The sequence below is a fragment of the Enhydra lutris genome, unplaced genomic scaffold, assembly GCF_002288905.1.
Source record: "Enhydra lutris kenyoni isolate GAN:26980312 unplaced genomic scaffold, ASM228890v2 scaffoldscaffold6, whole genome shotgun sequence".
NCBI classification, from domain to species: Eukaryota; Metazoa; Chordata; class Mammalia; order Carnivora; family Mustelidae; genus Enhydra; species Enhydra lutris.
The window spans coordinates 14,019,144-14,041,935 of NW_019154090.1; the positions used below are offsets into that span (position 1 = coordinate 14,019,144).

General features: G+C 51.3%; 1 protein-coding gene across 3 annotated transcripts in view; it reads left to right on the plus strand.

The window, feature by feature from the left end:
• Positions 1 to 2,151: 2,151 nt before the first annotated feature.
• LOC111141444 (engulfment and cell motility 2) overlaps positions 2,152 to 22,792 on the plus strand; it is a 38,320-nt gene continuing 17,679 nt past the window's right edge. Inside the window, exons 1-8 of one of the 3 annotated variants that reach the window (XM_022494006.1) lie at positions 2,152 to 2,205; positions 13,758 to 13,885; positions 14,223 to 14,263; positions 14,716 to 14,788; positions 15,101 to 15,151; positions 18,420 to 18,601; positions 20,132 to 20,231; positions 20,959 to 21,110. In XM_022494006.1, the coding sequence (XP_022349714.1) occupies positions 13,808 to 13,885; positions 14,223 to 14,263; positions 14,716 to 14,788; positions 15,101 to 15,151; positions 18,420 to 18,601; positions 20,132 to 20,231; positions 20,959 to 21,110 (677 nt within the window). In that variant the 5' untranslated portion in view covers positions 2,152 to 2,205; positions 13,758 to 13,807. Of the gene's footprint in view, positions 2,206 to 13,757; positions 13,886 to 14,222; positions 14,264 to 14,715; positions 14,789 to 15,100; positions 15,152 to 18,419; positions 18,602 to 20,131; positions 20,232 to 20,958; positions 21,111 to 22,792 lie in introns of those variants that run through there. The other 2 variants (XM_022494005.1, XM_022494007.1) reach the window with 2 other exon arrangements.

The window sequence follows — 22,792 nt, forward strand, 5'->3', positions numbered from 1 at the left end:
CTGGGTCCGCCATGGAGAAGGATGAAGAGCGGGGGGAGGAGGCAGGCCCATTGACTAAAGGCCTTGCCTGAAGTTTCACTTCCACTGGCAAGAACTCAGGTATCTGGCTGTTCTTTTTTTTTTTTTTTTTTAAAGATTTTACTTATTCATTTGAGAGAGAGAGCACAAGCAGGGGGAGTGGCAGAGGGAGAAGACTCCCTGCTCAGCCTCAATTCCCAGGATCTGGAGATCATGACCTGAGCCCCAGGCATATACTTAACCCTCTGAGCCACCCAGGGGCCCCTACCTGGCCTTTCTTAACTGCGAGTGGGAGTAGGCAGTACAGCTCAGCCATGTTACTATGGAAGCCAGGGAGAGGGAGTCTGGCAGACAGCTGGTCGGCCACAACAGTCCCTGACCACATGAAGACCATGTCTCAGTAATAATCAAGGCTGCTGGGTATAAGCACCATAGGGGCTCAGGGAGGGGGAGCTGTTGATAGGCTGGAAAAAACGGGGAAGGCAGGAAGGAGTAGAATATTCCTCAGGAGATTAGTTATAGGAGTTAGCTTTCCCTAGAGCCCGGGAAAGGTAAGGTGAACATTGCTTGCCACCTTGCGATGGGGCGGGAAGAAGAGCGGTAGACAGAGGATGGGATTTGGAGTAAGCAAAAGCTGGATCTGACTTCTAGCTCTTGCACTGACCTCGGGTACATCCTTAACCATGCCACACCTTCAACTCCTCCTTTGTAAAAGGACTGAGATGACAGCGTCATCAACAACAACAGTAACAAACAATAACAGTATGGTCACTAACAAAGTCGCCATGAGGAGCCCACGAAACAATGGTCTATACAAGGCTCTGATATCCAGCAAACGCGTAGACCAGGGGTGGGCAAATTATGGCTCTGGCCACCAGCTAGAACTCAGTCATACTCATCTGTTTATCTGTTGCCTGTGCAGAGTGGAGTAGTTGTCAGAGAGACCATATGGCTGAGTATTTACTAGATGGACTTTTGGGGAAAGTTTGCTGAGGACCTCAGCGTTGGTGGTGGAGCAGGGTTGCCTTGATGTTAGCTATTACTGACCTTCAACTTCTGTGAGCACCAGTTTGTTCACCAGCAAAATAAGACTAACAAAAGTCATCTCTGATGTTTCAGGGATCGAATAAACCAACACAAGTAGGACTGCTTTGTAGTTTGCAAGGTGCCCTATGAATGGTGGTCGTTATTTAATCTTTTCTGGGTAGTATCATTCTCACGCAGCCTCTGCGGAGCATCTGTAAAATGGACAACAAAATCCATACTTCTCGGGATTGTTGTAAGGATCTGTGAGACAAAATGCTGAAACCATAAACTTCAGACTCAAACCAGCACAGTGGGGCGTTTTGCTCTGCGGGCTACTAGCTGTGCGATCTCTGGCCCACTGGGAGCCTCAGTTTTCTTATCCCAAACAAAGGGATCTGCATAATACTTACATTGGAGCTGCTGTGAGTATCTAGGGAGATAGCATGAGTGAGGCCTTGGCTCCGGCCTTGCTCTGATCCCGGTGACAAATGCCACCTCCCACGGGATTCCACTGACAGTACAGCTGAGCCTCAGCCCTCTGCCTCTACTCAGCGCCCACGGTCAGCCCCGGGTGCCGGTATAATTAGCTCCATCTCGGTGGTGAGCAGCCACTGCTGCTCACAGCCTCTGACACGACTGTCACCTCCCACTCAGTTATCCCCACTGTTGAGTGTGCATTACATGCCCGCTGGGCATGGGGCTGAGTGCCACCGGAGAACAGCTCAGCCCTCAAAATCTCCGAGTTGTCACAAGGAACCCAAGCCTTTTCCTTCACTCCCGGTCTGTGCCAAAAGAAAAGTTTGAGGGAGAAAAGGCCGCCTCTTGGATCCGCTGCAAAATCCCGCTCCTTCTGACCCCACAGCACGCGGAGTGGGTGGCGAGGTTGGGTGGGAAGGAAGCTTGTTTCTTTAAGAGGCCTCCGCCAGTGGGGCGGGGACATGCCGGCGCTTCCCCCCCGCCGGCAGTTGGGCCCGCCTTCCTTTGAGTGACAGGCAATCAACCCAATTGAAGAAAGAGGATTCAGCGTGACGGCGAAGCGGAGCAATAGGAACCCGGGTCGGCTTGCGGGGGCGGGGTCCCGGGAAGGCGGGGCGGGCGGAGGCTGGAGGAGCCGCGGAGGCGAGACCCGGGCGCGGGAGCTGGGCCTAGGTCGGCGCCCTGGTGAGTGAAGGGGGCGCCGGGCGCCGGGGCGTGGCGGGCCGCGGAGAGGGCCCTGGCCGGAGGGATGCGGGGAGGAGGGGAGGAAGGGCCGGGCCGGGAAGGGGGCCGGAGGCTGCGGCCTGCATTTGCCCCAGGGGTTGAGGGGCTAGAGGGCGGGCCCCGGCTGCACTGCGCGGGTTCGTCAGGGGGTCGCGGCCCTGCTGGGCGCCGGTTCCCCACCAGGAGTGGCGTCGGGTGGGGAAGAGGGCGGGCCGGGCCTGGAGGAGCCAAGGGAGAAGGGTGGGAGGATGGAGCCTGCGGGCGCGACGAGCAGATGGGGGAGGGACGGGGTGGGAGAGCGCTCGCTGGGAGCCCGGGGAGTGTTTGCGGCTGGGTGGCCCTCGGCCGCGGCCGGGGAGTCTCTCTTGACATCGCCGCCGCCGACGCACACGCTGCCCATCACCCCGCCCGGTGGAGCCGGCCGCTCTGTGGCCCCCAGTCCGTCTACTTCTCATCTCCGCCGCTCCCCTTCCGTTCAGGCGTCTGTCGCCTCCTACCTGGGCGGTTGCATTGTCCTACCTGATGTGCCCCCACGCTCTCCCGCCTCTCTGCTGTGGGCCTCGCACCGTGGCCAGTGGGGTTTTCAAAATGCACATCAGATCCCGACACTCCGCTGCTTAAAACTGGCCAGCCGCCAGGGTCAGCCCGAGATCCTCGCCCAAGCCCTGGAGATCTAGAACCTCCAGCCTCTCCCTCCTGCTCAGTACTCTTCACACTCTCCTTTCCCTGTTCCTTACGCATCCCAAGCCCTAGCTTTCCTCCGGGTCTTTACACTTAGCCTTCTTCTGCGTCGCTCCCTCTTCCCCGCCCATTTTAGTCCAGTAAACTCATCTTCATGCTTCAGATCTGCACTCAGGTGTCACCCTGACTCCTCCTCCAGGTGAATTCCCCACTTTTGTCACCCTGGGTACTTCTTCACCACACTTGAACAACTGCAGTTTTACTTTTATTTGTGAAAGTATTAGAATGTCTGTCCATCCCACCAGATAATAAGGCCTAGAAGATAGTGCCTAGTTTTGCTCCTTTTATCTCGAGCCTCTTGCACAGGACCAGGCACGGTAAACATTTATTAAAGAAGGGGATGGAGGTCTTGGCTTTGACAGGAGGAAGGGGGTGTGAATCGTGGTCGCTGATAGCCTGCCAGTGGGGGAAGGAAACCAACGTGGGAATACTTTCTGTGTGCCAAGTTCTATGCAGAACAATGCCTTGTGTCCAATAGAAGTAGAATGCCCTATGGGTAGTTTAAATTTTTTAGTAGCCGCATTAAAAACTTAAAAGGAAGCAGGTGAAATCAATTTTTGGAACACATTTTACTTAACCTATTATATTCCAAAATAATATTATTTTGACATGTGATCGGTATAAAGACCCTATTAATGGGATAGTTCCCATTTTTGTGGGTGCCCTAAGTCCTTGAAGTCTGGCGTATGTTTTCTACCTATAGCCGGTCTGATTTAGTTTGTGGTAACCACATGCCCCGTGCTCAGTGGCTACACAGGACACAGGTCTGGGGCTGCCCTCTTGGGCTGTGCAGTTCTAGAAGCTTTGTATACTTGTGGCATTTAATCCCCTTTAGAGTCTTTTGGGGTAGTTCTTATTGCCTGCATTTTACTAATAAAAATAAGGAAGCTCTTAAAAGTTATATTGCCTGCTGGTGATCACGCTAGCATTTGTGAGTGGAGGAGGGGACATTAGGACTAGGACCCCATGTGTTCATCTGGAGTCTGGTCTCTCTATACCCTATGCTGCCTCTAGGAGGCGCCAAGGAAGTTTGGGAGTGCAGGAAGTGGGGACTAAACTTGAGAACAGTGGCACCTGTGGCTATACTGCACATTCTGTCTGGTTTCGTGTGGAGTAATATGTCTGGACACATCAGTACCACCTGTCTAGGTGGCTCAGGAACAAGCATATTTAATGCGTCTGGAGGAAAACCCTGCAAGGCAAGTCCTTCTTTGACCCAGTTGCTATACCTCTCAGCACAGTCTACGCGGTGGTCCTGGGAGCTGGGGAGAGAAATACGCACAGCCTGCAGCGTCGTGGTGGTGCTGGGAGCAGCACGTTCGAGTTAACACTCTGGCTGCTCAGTTCCACGATTGCTCACCGAGTGAGGTTCCCCTTACTGCGAGGCCAGCACTGTTCTACTTAGGGTGACTGGGGAGTGTAAGTCACAGCCCTCATTTTCAGGATGCTTACCATGGAAGGACAAGACCAGATCATAGGGTGATTAGGTGACGCCCAAGACAACCACATGGTGTGACGAAGACCCAGAATCAGTGGTCAGTAGAGCCTGCAAAGTTGTTGTCGAGGCCAAGCTGTGAAATGTGTTTGGAAGCGTTGAATTTGAGCTCCTTTAGGTGGGGTGGGAGCTTTGCAGTTTGCCTCAGTGCCTGCATAGATGCTCCTTGGCTTATTTACTTCTCTGCCTGGTTGCTTAAGGCATTTGACTTTGTCACCCCACTAGGCATGGTGGTTTAATGTGAGTCACCAGGAAAGATTGGTTGAGCGCCTGTTATGTGGCTGGCTTTGTAGTGGCCATGGCTCTGAAACTGATTAAAAAGTCTCCAAGGTGCTGCTTCTGGAAGAAAATAATAATAATGATAATAATAATTATTATTATTATAGAAGAACACCATCACCAGTGGTGCTTTGCCTCCTTGATCGCCTTCACATATGCTCTCATTTGTCATCAGTTTCCTGCAGCCGGAGGGTAGGTTTATACGCTAGGAAATGTGGTTACAGTGTTTTTGCAACTTCTTCAAGTTCACACAGCTGGAATTCTGCTTACTCTGTGTCAGAAATCACGCTGAACATAGATTATCTCACTTAATATTCATAACCACTTGAGAGAGGAGGGTTGATTTGAATCCCCATTTTACAGAAACAGAAATTGTTAGAGCTGAGATCCAAATCCAGGTCTGGCCCACTCCAGAACACAAGCTCCTAACCATTAAGTGACACTGGCTCACCAGAAGGTCAAGGTGGGAAGAGACCTCCAAAACATCTAGTCTAACCCCCTCATTAGATCAGGACAAGAGGGCCGGAGTGGATTGTGGTCATGGTAAATCCGGGCAGTCAGGTCCCTTGTGCTATAGAGTGGGAACTAACCCAGACATGGGGAACCAAGACCTTCTTTTGTCCCTAACTGGTGGTTTGGCCTTGCCAGCTTCTCTGGACCTCAGTTCTCTTATTTATAAAGTGAGAGGGCTTGGCCTGATTTTACAGTGAGAACAATGCTGTGTTGTTATGCTTGGTATTGAAAGAGTTGGGCCCACAGCCCGGGACTTCAGCCATGACCCAGGACTCTTCTGGGCTCACCACACCCCCTCCCTACGCAAGCTCTGCCACCCCATTGCAACCATTGTGGTCTGTTGAAGGGGAACAGTTCCTTAAAGTTCATCAGTATTTTCTGTCTCATTGTCTGTTTCACTTCCAAAAACCAAGGCAAGTAGTCTGTAAACCCTGAGCCCTTCTAAATCTGCCGGCTACTATAGTTAGGGATTTGTAAAGTTCTAGGCAACGGACAGTCCTCTGTAGTGTTTTTATTCTTGTTGAAAGGCAGTAGGTCTCAGGACATCCTGGAGGGTATTTTTATTTATTTTTATTTTATTTAATTAATTAATTTATTTATTTTTAGAGAGGTAGTTGGGGAGGGGCAGAAGGAGAAGGAGAGGGAATCTTTTTTTTTTTTTTAAAGATTTTATTTATTTATTTGACATAAAGAGAGAGATCACAAGTAGGCAGAGGCAGGCAGAGAGAGAGGGGGAAGCAGGCTCCCTATCGATGCGGGGCTCGATCCCAGGACCCTAGATCATGACCTGAGTCGAAGGCAGAGGGTTAACCCACTGAGCCACCCAGGCGCCCCTGAAGGAGAGGGAATCTTAAGCAGAGTCCACGCCCAGTGCAGAGCCCAATGCAGGGCTCGATCTCACGACCCTGAGATCATGGCTGGAGCTGACATCAGGAGCCATGCAGGCACCCCATGGAGGGTATTTTTAGAGTGGAATTCTGCAGGTGCTGCGGTGTGCCAGGCATTGTGCTGCAGATGTTGGGGAAGCAGGGGGAAGAGACACAGGCTGGATGTGTCCCTGCTCTCAGATGGCTAATAGTCCTCTTGGCTGTGGCTCTCAGCCCTGACCACCATTAGGATCACTTGGGTGGTGAGGGGGTTCAGAGTGCGGGGTGGGCATTGATGGTGCACAACCGGAGGTGAGGACCGCTGGTCTAGAGTCTGCTTCTCACACTTGAACATGCATGTGACCCCCCCCCGGGGGGGTCTTGTTTGAAGGCGGATTCCCACTGAGTGGGTGATCCTCCATGACTGCCGGCTCCCAGGCACTGCCCATGCTACTGGTGTGCAGCTCACACTTGAGTAGCAAAGAGGCCGCACAGAGAATTTGAAGTCAGGGGGCTGTGAAGGTTTGTGTAAGAAGACTGGGAGCACAGAGGAGGGTGCAGTTAATTGTGCCTGAGGGAAGAAGACGAGGAAAGCCACACCAATGAGGGAATGTGTGAGCTGGGCCTTGAAGGATGAGTAGGAGTTTGCCGGTTGGCTAAGGTGGAAGGCCAGCAGTGCGTATGAAAGTGCAGACTCAGGGGTGCCTGGGTGGCTCAGTGGGTTAGAGCCTCTGCCTTTGGCTCAGGTCATGATCCCAGGGTCCTGGGATCTGGCCCCGCATCGGGCTCTCTGTTCATCAGGGAACCTGCTTCCTCCTCTCTCTCTGCCTGCCTCTCTGCCTACTTGTGATCTTTGTCTGTCAAATAAATAAATAAAATCTTTAAAAAAAAAAAAAGAAAGCGCAGAATCAGAAGAGTGTGATGTTTGAGGGAGCAAGATGGTCTGGGGCGACGTGCTAGCATCTACGCGGCAAAGTCTGGACGGCACTTCCACCCTGAAGAGCCACTGAGTGGAACTGGGGTCAGCCTAGCACTCTGCTAGGGAGTTTGAGCTCTGTTCTGTATGCTTGGGAACCCTGCAGAGGGCTTCTGTGCAGGTTAAGGGGAGACCCAGGTGATCCTTAGGGCAGGTGTTCAGGGGAAGTAGCCCAAACAGTTACCCAGTTCCCATTACCGTCCCCTTCCTCACTGTGCTTTGGCTCCAACTTAGTGGCTTTGGGGTGAGGCTGGTGTTCTGCAAATTTCTACAAAAAGAAATGTCAGCCGCTGTTGTCACGATGGTCCCTCTCAGCCTTTTGAGCAGTGCGTGGCAAAAGTTGAATCTCTGTCAACCCAGTTCCCCTCCTCTGGACCCGAGAGCTCATCCCCATTTAGCGGCCGAACTCAGGGAAGTGGAGTCACTCCTCCGACGAGAAGATTTCAGAGGGAGAAGCCTCTAGTGAGATTGCGGTTTCAATTAGAAAGAGGGTGTGACCTCTAGTTCCCTTTCTGGTGTGGTGGACTCTGTTGCAGGAAACATAAACCAGACTCACCCACACCATCCCCCCCCCCCCAATCAAAAGCAAAAGATGAGAACAAAAAAGCACACGTCAATCCTTATCCTTCAAAGAGTGGGGAGGAGGGCAGGGAGGACGGAGAGCTGGAAGCGGGAATCTTCATTCTGAATTCCTTGCTATTGGGAAGGGATCCTCTTTCACTTGCTTTCTGCACATGAGCTGTGTCACCCGCCGGCAGAGTCCAGCCCTCTGGAGCAGTCACTGCATGGGTGACAGTAGATAAAGCTCCACGGGGCCTTTTGTAACCGTGTTGATTTACAAGCGCACCAGCCAGAGGCCACTTAGGGACTGCTCCCCTGGAGATGCCGATGGTACTATTTCTCTCTGTTTCTCGAGCTTTGCCTTTGAAGACGTGCGCTTTCATTCTCCTGCCTCACAGAATTACCTTCCTCACATCGAGTGCATGCCTCTCTCCTGTTTGTGGCATGTTGAGTTTTGCCAGCCGGCTTGATGTCTGCAGCACTTGCCTTAAAGGGGGTGGGAGGTGAGGGGCGGCAAGCGGATTCATCTGGAAGAGGGCTATCACTTCTTTGCCCCCCTGGGCCTGGATGGAAACCACAGCTCCCTTATCCTGGCTGTTTGCTGTTGAACTCGAGCACTGCTGAGCGGCCGAGCAAGAGGCTATTTATAACCCTGAGAGTTTTGCAATGTTACTGAATTGCCTCGACCTAATTTCCACTTCCTTTCTAAAATGAAAATGAAGAGTTAACAAGCAAGTACTGAAGGAGTTCCCCACAAGGAGACCCTCCATCCGGGAATGGGCTCGGGAGAACACGACCGCTCCTACTCTCCTGCCTCCTGACGCCTCCACAGAGAAGCAGTGGGATACTCGCCCCTTTCTTTGCAGTAGAGTCAGGGGCGCTAAACCTGGTCTTGCATTGAGACACGTCCAGTGAGACGTCAGAGACGACAGCCAGACTCTCAACAGTGGAAATACTGTGTCGTTAGAAAGTGGCAGGACGTGGAGGGAACACCAAACAACCAGAACAATTCACGCCAGTCCCTTTCCCCTTCAAGGCGGCGCTGGTTCACAGGAGTGGAGGAAGTCAGAGGTGAAGGATTTGCGCAGACACTGGTGCTTGCTGAGCCAAGTGCTGTGCTAGGTGAGTGGGTGACAGGGTGTACCTTCCTTGGGGGAGGAGCTAGTGAGGAAGAGAGATGCACAAATACTTCACTATCATAACAGTGTGTACAATAATAATAATACCTGTCACGGAGGAGGACAGGAGCCCTCACAGAGGTCAGAACAGAGTGCTGTGAGAACACAGTGACCCCATCCTATTTCACTTTGCTAGGGAAAGGGTACCACTCAGAAGGGCAGAGGGGCAGTGACATCTGAACTGGACTTGATGTTTAAATAGGAGCTCTTTTGACAGTCCAGGGAAGGAAGAGAACATGTGGATGGACAGAAGAAATGGAAGAACGTGGCCTGCCTCACGGAAACAGCAAGCAGTCTGGGGAGACCTGGCTAGACGGAGAACCGAGTAGCCCATGAGGAAGTGGGGCTGTCCTCTAGACAGTGGGGAGCCACTCCCTGCTGGGCCAGTGAGCTCTCATCATGCAGGTTTCTTCCCTTCAGGGTGCTTTAGCTTCAGGTATGGCAAACCAGAGTCCTCCAGACACCTGCTGCGGGCCACGGACGGCTCCACCCGCTGCTCACATGGCTTTCAAACAACACCAGACTACCCGGAATCTAGTTATTATTATTAGCTGTGTGACACTGAGCATGGTCCTTAATTTCTCCGTGCTTCGCGTTGTGTCATCTGTTAAATGGGCGCAAAAATGTACCATGCACAGTTGCCGTGTGGATTAAATGAATCAATATATGTAAAGTCCTTGAAAAGGACCCCAGTACTATGTAATACAGCATCAAAGAAGTATTACATAGAGGGAGAAGAACTAACTTTGAAGTCACATGACTCAGCCTTGAGATCTGTTCTGATCTGCTTTCTTTCTTTTTTTTGGAGGGAGGGGAGACGTGGGAAGGAGCCCTATGGCAGACAAGCTCAACCCATCTGAACTTCAGTTGTCTCATCTGTACAGTGGGGATAATTTTCAGGGTTCCTTGAGCATTGGCTGTAATAATGCCATAGAAGTGAGCGATCGGGGTGCCTGGGTGGCTCAGTGGGTTAAAGCCTCTGCCTTCGGCTCAGGTCATGATCCCAGGGTCCTGGGATCGAGCCCCGCATCGGGCTCTCTGCTCAGCAGGGAGCCGCTTCCTCCTCTCTGTCTGCCTCTCTGCCTACTTGTGATCTCTGCCTGTCAAATAAATAAATAAATAAATAAATAAATAAATAAATAAATAAAAGAAGTGAGCAATCAGGGCTGCCTGGGTGCCCTGTGGTAAAGCGACTGACTTTTGATTTCAGCTCAGGTCATGATCTCAGGGGTGTGAGCCCCGCACTGGGCTCTGCACTCAGCGGGAAGTCTGCTTGTCCCTCTCTCTCTGTTCTGCCCCCTGTGCTACCCCACCCAGTAAAATACATACATACATAAATGAAATCTTAAAAAAAAAAAAGTGATCAACTGTAAAGAGGCTGTCTACCCGTTACTATTACATACAACATGATTACTATGAAGTCACTTATATAACTGTTTTTTTAAAGATTTTATTTATTTATTTGACAGAGATCACAGGTAGGCAGAGAGGCAGGCAGAGAGAGAGGAGGAAGCAGGTTCCCTGCCAAGCAGAGAGCCCGATGCGGGACTCGATCCAGGACCCTGGGATCATGACCTGAGCTGAAGGCAGAGGCTTTAACTCACTGAGCCACCCAGGCGCCCTAACGGAACTGTTTTTAAACACACCAGACTGAGCCGGTGTCAAGGAAGGTCCTGCTCACTGTCATTACCTTTGCCTGTTACGCTGCTGCTTGCGCAGGCCCCAAATCAGAGTTCCTTCAAAGCCTGAGGTCAAACTTAGTCTTAAGCCTTTTCGTTGCAGTGAACAGAAAAGCAGGCTAGTTCCATTTAAAGAAGGGCTTTTTGGGCAGGATCCAGGGGAATTTCAGGCACCTCAAGTGTAGGAGTTGGAGCCATGGATCTGGGAAGTCATCAGGCTTTTTCATCTGTTTTTGGGACTTTGTGGTTTCTGGTTTCTGGCCTCCACTTATCTACACATCTCTGGATTCTTCCGCAGAACAGCTTCCTCTAAAAGACTCTTGGTTTTTGCTTCTTGGTATCTTTGGCCTGCTGGTGGCTTTATCTTGCCACGGCACCTGCTCGGAGGCTGATGATGACCTTTCTGCCCCAGGGCCCCTTGGCATCCAGCTTCCTTAGCTTGTGTCTGTACATTTAAAAGAAAGAATTGGATTCATCCGGCTAAGGTTCAGTGTTCCCCTAGGTCCCACCAGCTGGGGCAGGGTTGGGGAGAGTGTCATTCAGTTGAAATGGACAGCCTGCCCTGTGTGAGAAAGGGCAGAATCACTGAGAACGGGGGCTCGGAGTCTCTCTCGAATAGTCTTGGCAGTTGCAAATCTCCACGCTTTAAAATGGACGTGAATTTTTGAAACAGCCACGAATCGCTCAGGGCGAGGTTTAATAAAGAAAGAGACAGTCAACCTAGGAAATGCCAAGTTGGGTCCGAGTAATGTGGAATGGCCAAGTCATGAGCTTTAGCTTCCTTGTCTCCAAAGACAGTACCCAGAAAGGAGCTCTAACAAATAGGGTCTCTTAGCGGCGCCATCAGGAAATGAGGGCGTGGTTTCCTTGGGTGTGGACTTTGAAGTGGGCAATCTTCATTTGGACTTGTAAGTTCTACTTTAGAACCACGGGCTTTTAGACTTAGGCGGCACTCTGCGCGTGCTTTAGTTCAACACTCACATCCCACAGTAGAGGCTTGGGTGAAAGGGCCATGTCCACATCACCCGGACACCTAGGGATGGAACTGTGACGGGGTCCTGACTCCACGGCGTCCAAATCCAATTGCTTCTCCAGCAGGACAGTCATCCCAGCTCCTTCTCTTGCACCTGCACCACCTACTTGTTTCAAAGAGAAGAACTAAATGACAAATGGTCTAAGACGCCATCCTGTGTGCTTCCGTGTATACAAAGTGCAAAAACAGGCCACACTCATGTATGGCGAGAGAAGTCAGAAAGGAGTTGCCTCTTGGAGGGCTGGAAGGTGGGGGATTGCCTGGAAGGAGGTAGGAGGGAATTTTCTAGGGTGATGAGAATGTTCGAAGTCCTGTTTTGGGTGGTGGTTACAGAGAGATGTGTGTATTTCTATTCTATATATACACACGTACATGAGCTCTGTGCGTTTCGTATGTAAATTATATCTCTGTTTTAAAAAATGATCTCACAACTGTACAGTCATACCTCCTAATTATGGCACATTTACCGGTAAGGATAAGGATGCCTGCCCTAGGCATCCACAGTCACGGTCCCACCCCTGCTTTGCCATGTGGCCTTTCAGCCAGGAGGTGTTCTAATGGGAACGGTTCATCGTGTTTCTAAGCACACGAACATCACACACGGGAAATTCTGCTTGGAGCCACAGACGTGGCAGAAGCTTTGAGGACCACCAGTCCCGCCCCCTGCAGGCCCTTTAGGCCTGATTTAGTTCCAACGAACAGAAATTCAGGCTAGCTCAGCAGGGAAGGGAAGAGCACCGGCCAAAGTCAGCCCCAAGTTCTGTCCCCTTTCCTACCTATTAGCTGGTGGAACTGGGGCCCTTTAACCATCGTCTGAGCTCCAGCTGTGTTGTCTCAGAACTAACAGTCTGATTCCGCCTACTTCCTGGGGCTGTCGGGAGGGCCCAGCGGAGTCAGTGAGACTTGGAAAACCATCTGTGCATTGTCACGTGCTGGCAATGCCAGGACGGTTGACACTTGCCTTCTGGGGCAACCCAACCTGACCAGGAAACAGTCACGGAAGCGTCCCTGTCCTGGAGACTCACAGGTGTGGAGGGGAAGGGCCTTTTCCCCTTTCACCAGACAGACCTATGCTCACAGGGCTGTGAGAACGGACGTCTGTGTCTGGGCCTAAAAGCTGCAGCACACACCAACACCAGCTTAGCAGCGGCTCTGCCGTGAGTTCAGGAGAGCCAGGCGGTCTCCATTATTGAAGCCTGATGTGCGGGTGAACGGCTGAGCCTGACGGATGCCGAGAAAGTTCTTTTTCATTAAGAGGGAGGCCTCTCCTGAACCTGTCGGCAAGGAATGTAAAATATACATGGAAATACTCCATCAGTCGAGTGACTTGCCTTCATCAGACCTTGGAGAGAGGATGCTTTGGCTGCTGCTTGGAATACCACTAAGCTAGCGGGGTTGCCTAGGAGACCGGTCACATGGGCCTATCTTCCAGACCCGTTCAAAATGATTTATTTTCCTTTATTTTGGAGACAAATGGGGAAGGGGGTCAGAGGTACTTTCGGAGCCTCGTCCTCCTATAGAGGGGCCTTTGTGTGAGCTGTCCTCACCTCCCTACACTTGAGCTCCAGCAGCCCTTGCCCTTGGCAGTAGGGACTAAAATAGCATTTCCTGTCCCAGTTCTCTTCCCCATTTTCTGAACTCTGCGTCATCCCACACAGAGGAGGCTCCACATTGTGTCCTTTGATGGGGAAGGAGTGGCAGCGGTAACTAGGCAGGAGGCGAGAGAGCAAGCGGCCGGGCCCTGCCGACACTGGGATCTTCCTCGGATGAGAGCGGAACAGAAGTGGGCAGGCTCCGTCAGCCAGCCACTCAACCAAGAAAAGGCTCTGCCTATTCTTATCTGTCTCAGCATATGCTTCTCCCTCCCAACGTCCCAAGACAGGAATTTGCAGTAAATTCATTCTTCTACCGCACAGTCCTCCTGACCTTTAGACCGAAGTGTTACGTTGGCAGGCCTTGCTACCGCCTGATCTGCAGTTGATGGATGTGTTTGTCCCATTTCTACTCGCTGACTTAATCTAAAAGAGACAAAAAGCCCAAGGAGAGGGTCTGGTGTGATGTCGAAAAATTCCAACCAAGCAGTTCCATATGTTACTTTGGACACTGTCTTCTGATTCTCAAAAATATCTAACAAGTGAAAAATGAAGGCAAACGCTCTGACTCTTTCCTTCTCTCTGATTCTTTGTCTCCAGGCGGCTGTGTCGGTGTGTGCTTCTTGGAGAAGTAGGGCCTGTTGTGAACAATGCCGCCCCCATCAGACATTGTCAAAGTAGCCATTGAGTGGCCAGGTGCTAACGCTCAGCTCCTTGAAATCGACCAGGTGAGCTCCTGAAAGGAGGACAGAAGCAGTAATGTGGGGTGGGGGGGTGGGGGGGAGGTTGTCAGAGAAGTGCATGGCAGGGTTGTCTTCAGGGATGTGGGCTTTTGGCATCAGGAGTAAGAGCCAGCAACAGGAAGGTCAAGGTCTGTCCCACCCCATGGAGGGTCGGTCCTGTGGCTTGGGAGAGAGGTTTCCTCTCCAACAGAAGCTGTCGGAGAGGCAGTCCCCACTCAGGCCCCTTGTCAGAACCTTGGTGGGAATAGCATGGATTGCTGGTGAAGGATCTCTCCCTCTCTCTCTCTCTCTCTCTCTCTCTCTCTCTCTCGCTGTCTTTCAGAAACGGCCCCTGGCATCCATCATCAAGGAAGTTTGTGATGGGTGAGTAGAAAGTGCCCTCGTTCTGGACAAGGGTAGGCTAACAACTGCAGGAACACCGCCCCACTGTGAGGAATCTCCAGTTAGCCGGGTCCTGGGGGTGGAACTTTGTGGATCGTTGTCTTACAAAGGAGGTGTAGCGGGGGAGGATGTCCCTATGACCTCGTAGAAATCCTTCTTTTTCCTGTGAGCCCAGGAAGGCACTGTCTGAGGCGCTGGTGGGCTGTGAGGCTCGTGCTGAGTCATGTGGACCCCCATGGATGGCGCCGGTTGGTACCCAAACCTGAGCCACTTGTTTTTGGTCAACCTCTCAGCCCGTAGCTTTGGGTCTCCCCACTCCTCCAGGCAGGCCGCCCAAAGCCTGAGGCGACTCTGCTGGAAATGATTAATGCATCTACCGCTTTTAGCTGGGCCTGCGGAAGGCCCGGGTGGCTGTACTGTGGTTTCTCACACAGGTGGTCGCTGCCAAACCCGGAGTATTACACCCTCCGATATGCAGATGGCCCCCAGCTCTACATCACCGAGCAGGTGCGTGCGGAAGCGCAGTCGGCGCGGGAGCCTTGCTGATAGGGGGGCAGCTCCTGTGTCCCAGGGAGGGGCTGCCTCCCGGGCAGATTGGGGCACACCAGCCCTGCCTCCTCTGGTGGCTGGAAAACTGAGGCTTCTCCCTCCTGAGGGCCCGGGGCACATGGAGGGGTTCTGAGAAGTTCTCGGGGAAGACACACGCAGAAGGAGGCCTGACCGAAGAGGTTCAGTTACAACTACTGTAAAATTGAGTCAGCCGGCTTGCTCAGGTCTAATATTGTATCTTAGTTACTCTTTTTCCTCTTTGTTACCCAGACGCGCAGTGACATTAAGAATGGGACCATCTTACAGCTGGCCATCTCCCCGGTAAGTATCTGGTTCTCCTCAGGAGTACATTTATTTAACACACATAGGAGCACCCACCATGGGCCAGACTCCCTTCTAGAAACCAAGACTACAGAGCTTTAAAAGTCAGTCTTTGAGGGGCGCCTGGCTGGCTCGGTCGGTGGAGCATCCAACTCTTGATCTCAGGGTTGTGGGTTCGAGCCCTACGTTGGATGTAGAGATGACTTAGAATAAGTCGATCTGTGCTCTCACAACCTTGTTAGGAGTAAACAAACAAAGGCCTCTCTCAAGCATTTTGACAGAAGGTTGCTTAGGGAGCTATGGGGACTCAGAGAAGGGGCTGCCTGGTTCGACCTGAGGATTCCCAGAAAACCTTCCCAGAGGAAGGCACGCTTAGCGCAGATGTTGAAGGATAAGCAAGAATTAGCCAGAGAAATAAGAAAATGAAAGGTATCCCAAGCAGAGAGACGTGCTTTGTTGGGGGAGGCGGGGCCTATAGCAGCCAGTGGGAAGCCGACCTGGAAGGGCCCCGGACGGCTCACTCATGGGTTTGGACTTGATTCAGAAGGGAATGTGGGGACATTGAAAGATTTTAAGCAGGAAGGTACATTATGTTTAGATTTATATTTTAGGAAGATCACTGTAGTGACAGTGCGGAAGATGGGCTAAAAAAAGAAGGTTGGTGGTAGGAGGAATCTTTAAGAAGCTAATGAGGAATGTTAACAGCCCATGAAGCGAAGGCAAGCGGCAGTGGAGATGAGGGACAGGCATGAGAGATATTTAGAGGTAAACCCGGGGATGGGGTGATGTCCTGGACATGGAAGGAGGCGACTCCCTGATTCCTGCCAGAGCTCCTGAAGGGTAACTAAGAAAGCAACTAGAAAGGCAGAGAGAAAACCAGGAGACCCGGGAGGGAGCGGGCAGGGGCTGTCAAGTTGGAGGAAGGGGCGGCCTACAGTAAGCAGAGATCGAGTCGACTGAGAGCAGAAACCTTGTTCACTGACCCAGGAAGTCCATGGTCCCGGGTGACCTCTGTGAAGACAGTTCTGGTGGGGAGTGACAGCCGGGCTACAGCGGTGGCAAAGTGAGGTCCCCGACTTCACCGCACTATCAGGAAGCTTGGTTATAAAAGGAAGTAGACAGCAGAAGGCAGGAACTCGAGGATGTGGAGCCAAAAAGATAATGCTTTTTAAACAGAGGTAAAACATTCCTGGGTTACAAAAATCAAAAAGTTTGACAAAGATAAAGTAGAAGGTCTCTCTCCCACTCCCGTGCCTCATCTACCCAGTTCCCCACCTCCTCTGACCCTTCAGAGCTGCTAACTTCTGTTGCAGTTTCTTTTGTGTCTTTGAAAAGAAGTTAAGATGAAAGAGAGGAAGGTTGATGGTGCAGGAAAGGGGGTGATTAATGGAACAGGACCTCACTGGGTCAGGACAGGGGGAACCCAAAGCCCTGGTGGAGGGATTTTTGACCGCTTGGTCCCTAAGGAGGATGACCGATATGGGGGGGGGGGTCACTTAGGTGTAGAAGGGCTGCCAGAAAATTAAGGCTGTGATGGCACCTGTTTTCTTGGGGAGGCAAGAGACCAGTCCCTCTGAGCAGCAGGGTGGTGCGCAGTAGTAACAGCTAATAGTTCCAGAACGCCGAGCGAGCGCTTCGCATGCAGCATATCCTCTTATCTTGACAGATACCCAAAGAGATGGGTACTCGTGATAGCCCCGTTTTGCAGATGAGCAAACTGAGACTCAGGTTATGTGACTAGCCACTTGTCACACGATAAAAACATGGCTGAACTGCCTCTCGAACCCCGGGGCTGTCTGACTCCTGGCCGGTATTCTCACCAGTGGGTCCTCCTGCTTTCCCCCTTCTCCGGAGCCTTTCTCACCCTAAGGACTTCATTACCCACCCACCCACCTCCTGCTGACTCCCACTCCCCGCCCCCCACCGGCCAATCAGCTCTGCTAGCTTAATATAACCGCCTGGGAGTTGCTCTCGTGGACGTGCTGAAGCATTTTCCAGACCTCCTGCGCTAAGCAGTTGACTTTCCCAGGAGTACATCTCTCCAGAGCAGAAGGCGGCAGCCCAGAAATGCTGTCTCAGGAGGAAAATTAACATTTGGAGTTGGAAGTTTCCAAGTGTGATGCAGACCAGTGCTCTTCAAATGGTTCTATCCGGTGACCTTTTCTCGAGGTGTGCGTATTCTCCACCGCGGGAGTCTGGAGGATTTCTGTGTCATCCAGAGCCGCGGCCGCTGTAGGCCCATCTCTGTGATAATAAAAGAGGAGAGGCAGAGGGGAGAGAGAGGTGACCAGACCTGACTCCTCGGTCAGCAGCAGGAACCGGGCTGCAGTCACTTGCTGAGCTCTGTAAGAAAAAGACCGTGGGAACATTTTGCTCTCAAGGCTATTCCATTCCAGCTGAGAATATTAATTAACAGACAAAAAATAGAGAGTGACAAATTGCAGGTCAGTCACTTTCGGGGGCCCTGACTGTAAAGCTAGGAAGTCCAGCAGGAGGAAGGGCCAGCAGACGCTCGGGAAGGCTTGTGGCTAGAGCTTGTAGCAAGGAAGCAAGCACTTTTCTGGGGAAAGTTCATGTGCTGGGAGAAGGCTTGGTCACCAGCCATCATTTTGAAAAAGCTATTTTGAAAGCTTCCAGCCCTGCGGTATTCTTAAAATTTCCCCAGGACTGTCAGTTTGAGGGACAATGACACAGGCTTTCAGAGAAAGTTTAAAACAAACCAACAGACTTGTCAGGCTTATCACATTTTGAGATTGAAAGGAACTTTAAAGCTGGTCATCAGATTAAGTCCTCCACCCAATGCAAGAATCCCTTGTGTAGCATCTTTGACAGCTGGTTGTCGAGATTCTCCTTGATTGCTTTTAGTGACTGAGAGCTCATTACATCAAGGGACAACCTGGTCTGCTGTCTGATGGCTTGCATTAATAGAAAACTCCCCTCTGTTGAGCCAATATCTGTGTCCCTGAGACTTGCCAGAGGTGGTAGACTATCTTCTCCCTGGTCTCTTTTGTAGTCCTTCAGTGGGAAGTTCCTGTAATCCATAGACCAGAGTGCTACAGAAAGGATCTACATAGGTCCGGATTGGTCTTGGCATACTGGTAATTCCCTGATTGATCCAATAAGCCTTTATTAAGCAACTCCTAGACAGCATGAACAACTAGTTCTGCCTCGGGCTTGGATGTCCACAGAAAAGCCTTTATGAGCTACTCACAGAGCAATAACCTGCTGCAAGGAGCAGAAGGCATACATCTTGTTCCTGGTCTCATAGTCCCGGGCTGCACGCCAGCTGATGGAGAGGACCCAGTCGTCCAACATGGAGACCCGGCTGGATGCCATGAAGGAGCTGGCCAAGCTCTCTGCTGATGTGACCTTTGCCACTGAGTTCATCAACATGGATGGCATCATTGTGCTGACACGGCTTGTGGAAAGCGGAACCAAGCTCTTGTCCCAGTGAGTATAACTGAGCTCTTCTTGGGGGGTTTCAGAGACTGACTTCAGTCCGCGGGGCGTCCTTTTCCCATCTCCATTGAGTCACTTGAATTTATTGAGCACCTTCTGTGTACAGAGCCGTGTGCCAAGTACTGGGCTCTGCACGGAGGGATTGCTTGTTGTGGTCCTGAATCTCGTACTCTAGGTGGTCTTCACAGATCCAAGCAGTAGTAAAATCAGGGGGTACAGAAGTCAGGAAGAGAGAAGGTAGGTCATGACAGATCTGTTAATTCATGGAAAATGGCTAGTGAGCAGACCGTCCAGAATTGACCAGAACAGGCATCTGTCTGTTCTTAATCTCCACCCCTGCTTCCTCCCTTTCCAGTCATCTCCCCGCTCCCCCCACACACACACGCAAGCACACACACACGCAGGCCTTCTCCCTACCACCCATTTTCACAGGGAAAACAAGCTCCAGAACTTTGCAATAGGCCACAGACATCTCTGTCATACTCCAGTGCCGAGATGAGTGTAGTGGCACTCTGTGCCCGTGGCCAGCCATGAGTGAACACGTTTAGTTAGCCGTCTAGGCCTGTGCTGGCTTTCTGTCCCTCTCAGCTGGCACACAGAGGGCGTCGGAAATCTTTTCAGCTGATGGACCAGCTCTTGAAATTTTCAGCCAAACCAAGCACCTAATCTTGGGTGTTCCTTTTAAATCTCAGATTTTGCAGCAGCATGGACATCCTGAAGCTTTTAGTGGCCCTCAGAGACTTCAGCTGTCTCTGGGGGGTTGGGGTGGAGGGGGTACAGGACTGGACTGGCCTTGGTTTCCTCCTCTTTAAAATGGGGGTGCTGCTTACATTGTAATACTGTCACAAAGATTGTTGTTAACAGGTCCGAACCTGCCTTGCCAATGGGAACAGGGTTTGTTGAATCTAGAGCACTATACAGCTGTGTAAAGGGTGGTGTGTAGAAAGAGGGGGACACAGGAGAGAAGGTTTTGGAACGCTATCAGCATTGCAGCCAGGGGTTTGCACACATTGTCACCTTGCCCATTATGATCTGAACGCTGTGAGATTGACTCAGTTTTACCAAGGAGGAATTTGAAGTTTAAAAGGATAAAATTTGCACAGTTAGTAAATAGTTGAACAGGAATCGAGCCCATGTCTGAAGTTTGTATCTGCACTCTGCTGCCTCTTGGTGTTGGACGTGGGCTGTGAGCTCCTTTGGGTGCCCCTGCCAAATATTGGGGTTGATAAAGGTCTGATACTTTTTTTTGGCTTTGGGAAACAGAGGAGTGATTGTGCTCACTGTGAGGGGGTATAGGGAAGGAAAGCCAGTTCTCCAGCAGCTCTTTTTTTCCCAGAGACAGATGCCTGGACAGAGTCTGCTGCACACCTGGCCAGGTGTGCACGCAGGTGCCTATCACAGCTGTGCTGACCGTCCCTGACACTTACGCTGAAATCCATCCCCATCGTGGCTGCTGTCACACCTGTGTTCCCTGGCTCCGAATCTTTGTGTGATTTTTGTGTGTGTTTGCTTATGTCCCAGCTATAGTGAGATGCTGGCATTCACCTTGACTGCCTTCTTAGAGCTCATGGACCATGGCATTGTCTCCTGGGACATGGTTTCCATCACCTTCATTAAGCAGGTGAGGCCTCCAGCATTCCATCGTCCTCTCCTCCCTCTGTGGCTGGTTGTCCTGTCAGTTTAGGGACAGGTGCAGGCGGCACAGCCATTCTGCCGAGGGTCGGCTTTCTGTCCCCAAGGCCCAGTTTTTCACCCTCACGCTCGGGTCTTCCTAGAGCTCCTGAAATGGTTCCTTCACTGTTCTCTCAGGCCTGCTCTGAGAAGATGGGAACGGGCTCTCAGAACTGAATGTGGCCAAAGTGGGATGGGATTGTCAGTGAGACTTGGGATGACGCCAGCCGGGCCACCAGGAGCAGCCTTGAGTCTTTTGACCTGCTTCCCGAGCACTCCCTTCTCTTTGGTTCTACATGTTCATTTTGTTCGCCTTAGATTTCTGAGTCTGCCTTCTATTGACAGATCTGCAGAGCAGCCTGTTTGGATTGTCAGATCGAGCTCAGCAGGTGGGAGGGGATACGTCTACTTTGGCCCTCCTTTCTTCTGCAGGAAGGGGTGGTGTCAGTTCTCAAAACTGGACTAAAACCAATGAGTCATGTATCCACTGACCTAAAGTCACATCTGCCATTGGCTTGGGACATTGGGAACTTCCTGATGCTGGAGATATTTAGGCAAAAGTGAAAGGCCCATGTATCGGGAACATTATAATGGGGGTTGAGAATAATGGGGAGTTATTAGATTACAAGACTTTGAGCCCCAGGCTTCCTGGCTGACCCGGCCCTCGCTGATTGTAGATTGCAGGGTACGTGGGCCGGCCCATGGTGGACGTGTCCATCCTTCAGAGGTCCCTGGCCATCCTGGAGAGCATGGTCTTGAATAGCCAGAGTCTGTACCAGAAGATCGCGGAGGAAATCACCGTGGGACAGCTCATCTCTCACCTCCAGGTGTGAGTAAGAGATCCTCCCCCAGCCTCCCCTCTCGCCTCTCATCCTCTGGCCACCTCCCAGCCCTCCTCTGTTGCTTGTGTTCCAAGCTGCCGGTCCGCCCGTTCACTCAGCATCAGCACTTCCACACTGCTGTCAGGACACTCCCGGCGTTTGGGTCTGATCATGTCACGCTCCTGCTAAAACCCTCCGTGGTGCTCCTCGTCCCTCAGGATGAAGCCAAGTGCTCCCAGCCTTCCTGTCCTGCCGCGCGCCAGACAGAATCAGATGCTCTCTCTCCTCTCTGGGCCAAATAGTCTCTCTTTACCTATGATAATGATATAAAATCCTTTATTTTTGTTACCTGTCTCCCACTTTAAATTTTGAACTCTCTGGGAAGAAGGACCAATTCTTTTTGGATCCCCTGCTTTGATTTAATAGAAGTCAGCTTAGTGTTTGTGGAATGAACATTTAGCAAACGAATGGTATGCCGTGGGGGGTAGCAAAAAATATCACACTGAGCATGAGTCCAGGCTACCAGTCAGATCCCGGCTCTCCTACACACTGACCAGGTCTCTGCCTGCAAATTACCTGGTCTCGCCTGGTCTCAGTTTCCTCCTCTCTAGACTGGAGTTAGTCCTCCCCACCATTCGGACTTCTGAGGATCAAAGGAGATAAAAGATCTTGCCTGATGGCCAGCACAGGTTAGGTATTCAATTCAGGAGTTGTTTGTTTTTGTTTGTTTTCTAAATAGTTTAACACAAGGGCGCCTGGGTGACTCAGTCAGTTAAGCCTCTGACTCTTGATCTCAGCTCAGGCCTTGATCTCAGGGTCATGGGTTCAAGCCGTGCATTGGGCTCCACACGCAGTGTGGAGCCTACTTAAAAATGGATAAATAAATATGAATAAAAGTAAATTAAAAAAAAAAAAAACCTAAGAGTTTATCACATCCTAAAATGTTTTAAAACCAGTAAAACCAGAAGACAGACGAACCCTTTGGAGCACTGTTCCTCTCCTCTCCATTTCTTTCACTTCACTTTAACCCCTCTAAACAATTTAAGGGGGCTGGACTCCCCCAAACAACATGGTGACAGCATTGACTCCTTTCTGACTCTTGTTCCCTTTTAGCATTTTGGACATGGGCAGATGCCAACAGAATGCCCTGTTAGTTCCCAGTATTGCCTGTTTAGAGCAGCCCTGTCCTGACTCACCTCTGCTCCCAGCCTGGATCCTCCACCCCACAAATAATCCAAGTAAAAAGAAAGCACCATTTGCAGTTCGGATATCTTCCTGGTCACTTCTAAGGAATTCTTCAGCCTCTGTTTTCATACCCCAAAGCCAAAAATGTTGTTTGAAGTGAAGGGAACATCATAAACTCCAGACGGAGAGTTCCGATTTTCCTGACGTCAGACTTACTCCTCAGTTCCTTCGTTTCTGAATCAGGAATGACCCAGTTGTGTTCTCCAAGGGTAATAGAGGAGCATGGCATTTTTTAGGGTTCGGTCCATGACTGTTTTCAGCCTGTAGCTGTTACTAGACATTATGTTCTCTGCTGTTCGGGCTGGGACACCGAGTTCCTTCCATGAGACCTCCAAGATGCCCCGCACCCGACCCGGAGGTCTGCCGGCCTATCTAAAAAGAGAGCCCCACCCCTGCCCCGAGCGTACCCCCCAGTGTGGCAGGTAGAAACATCTTGCCAAGGGCC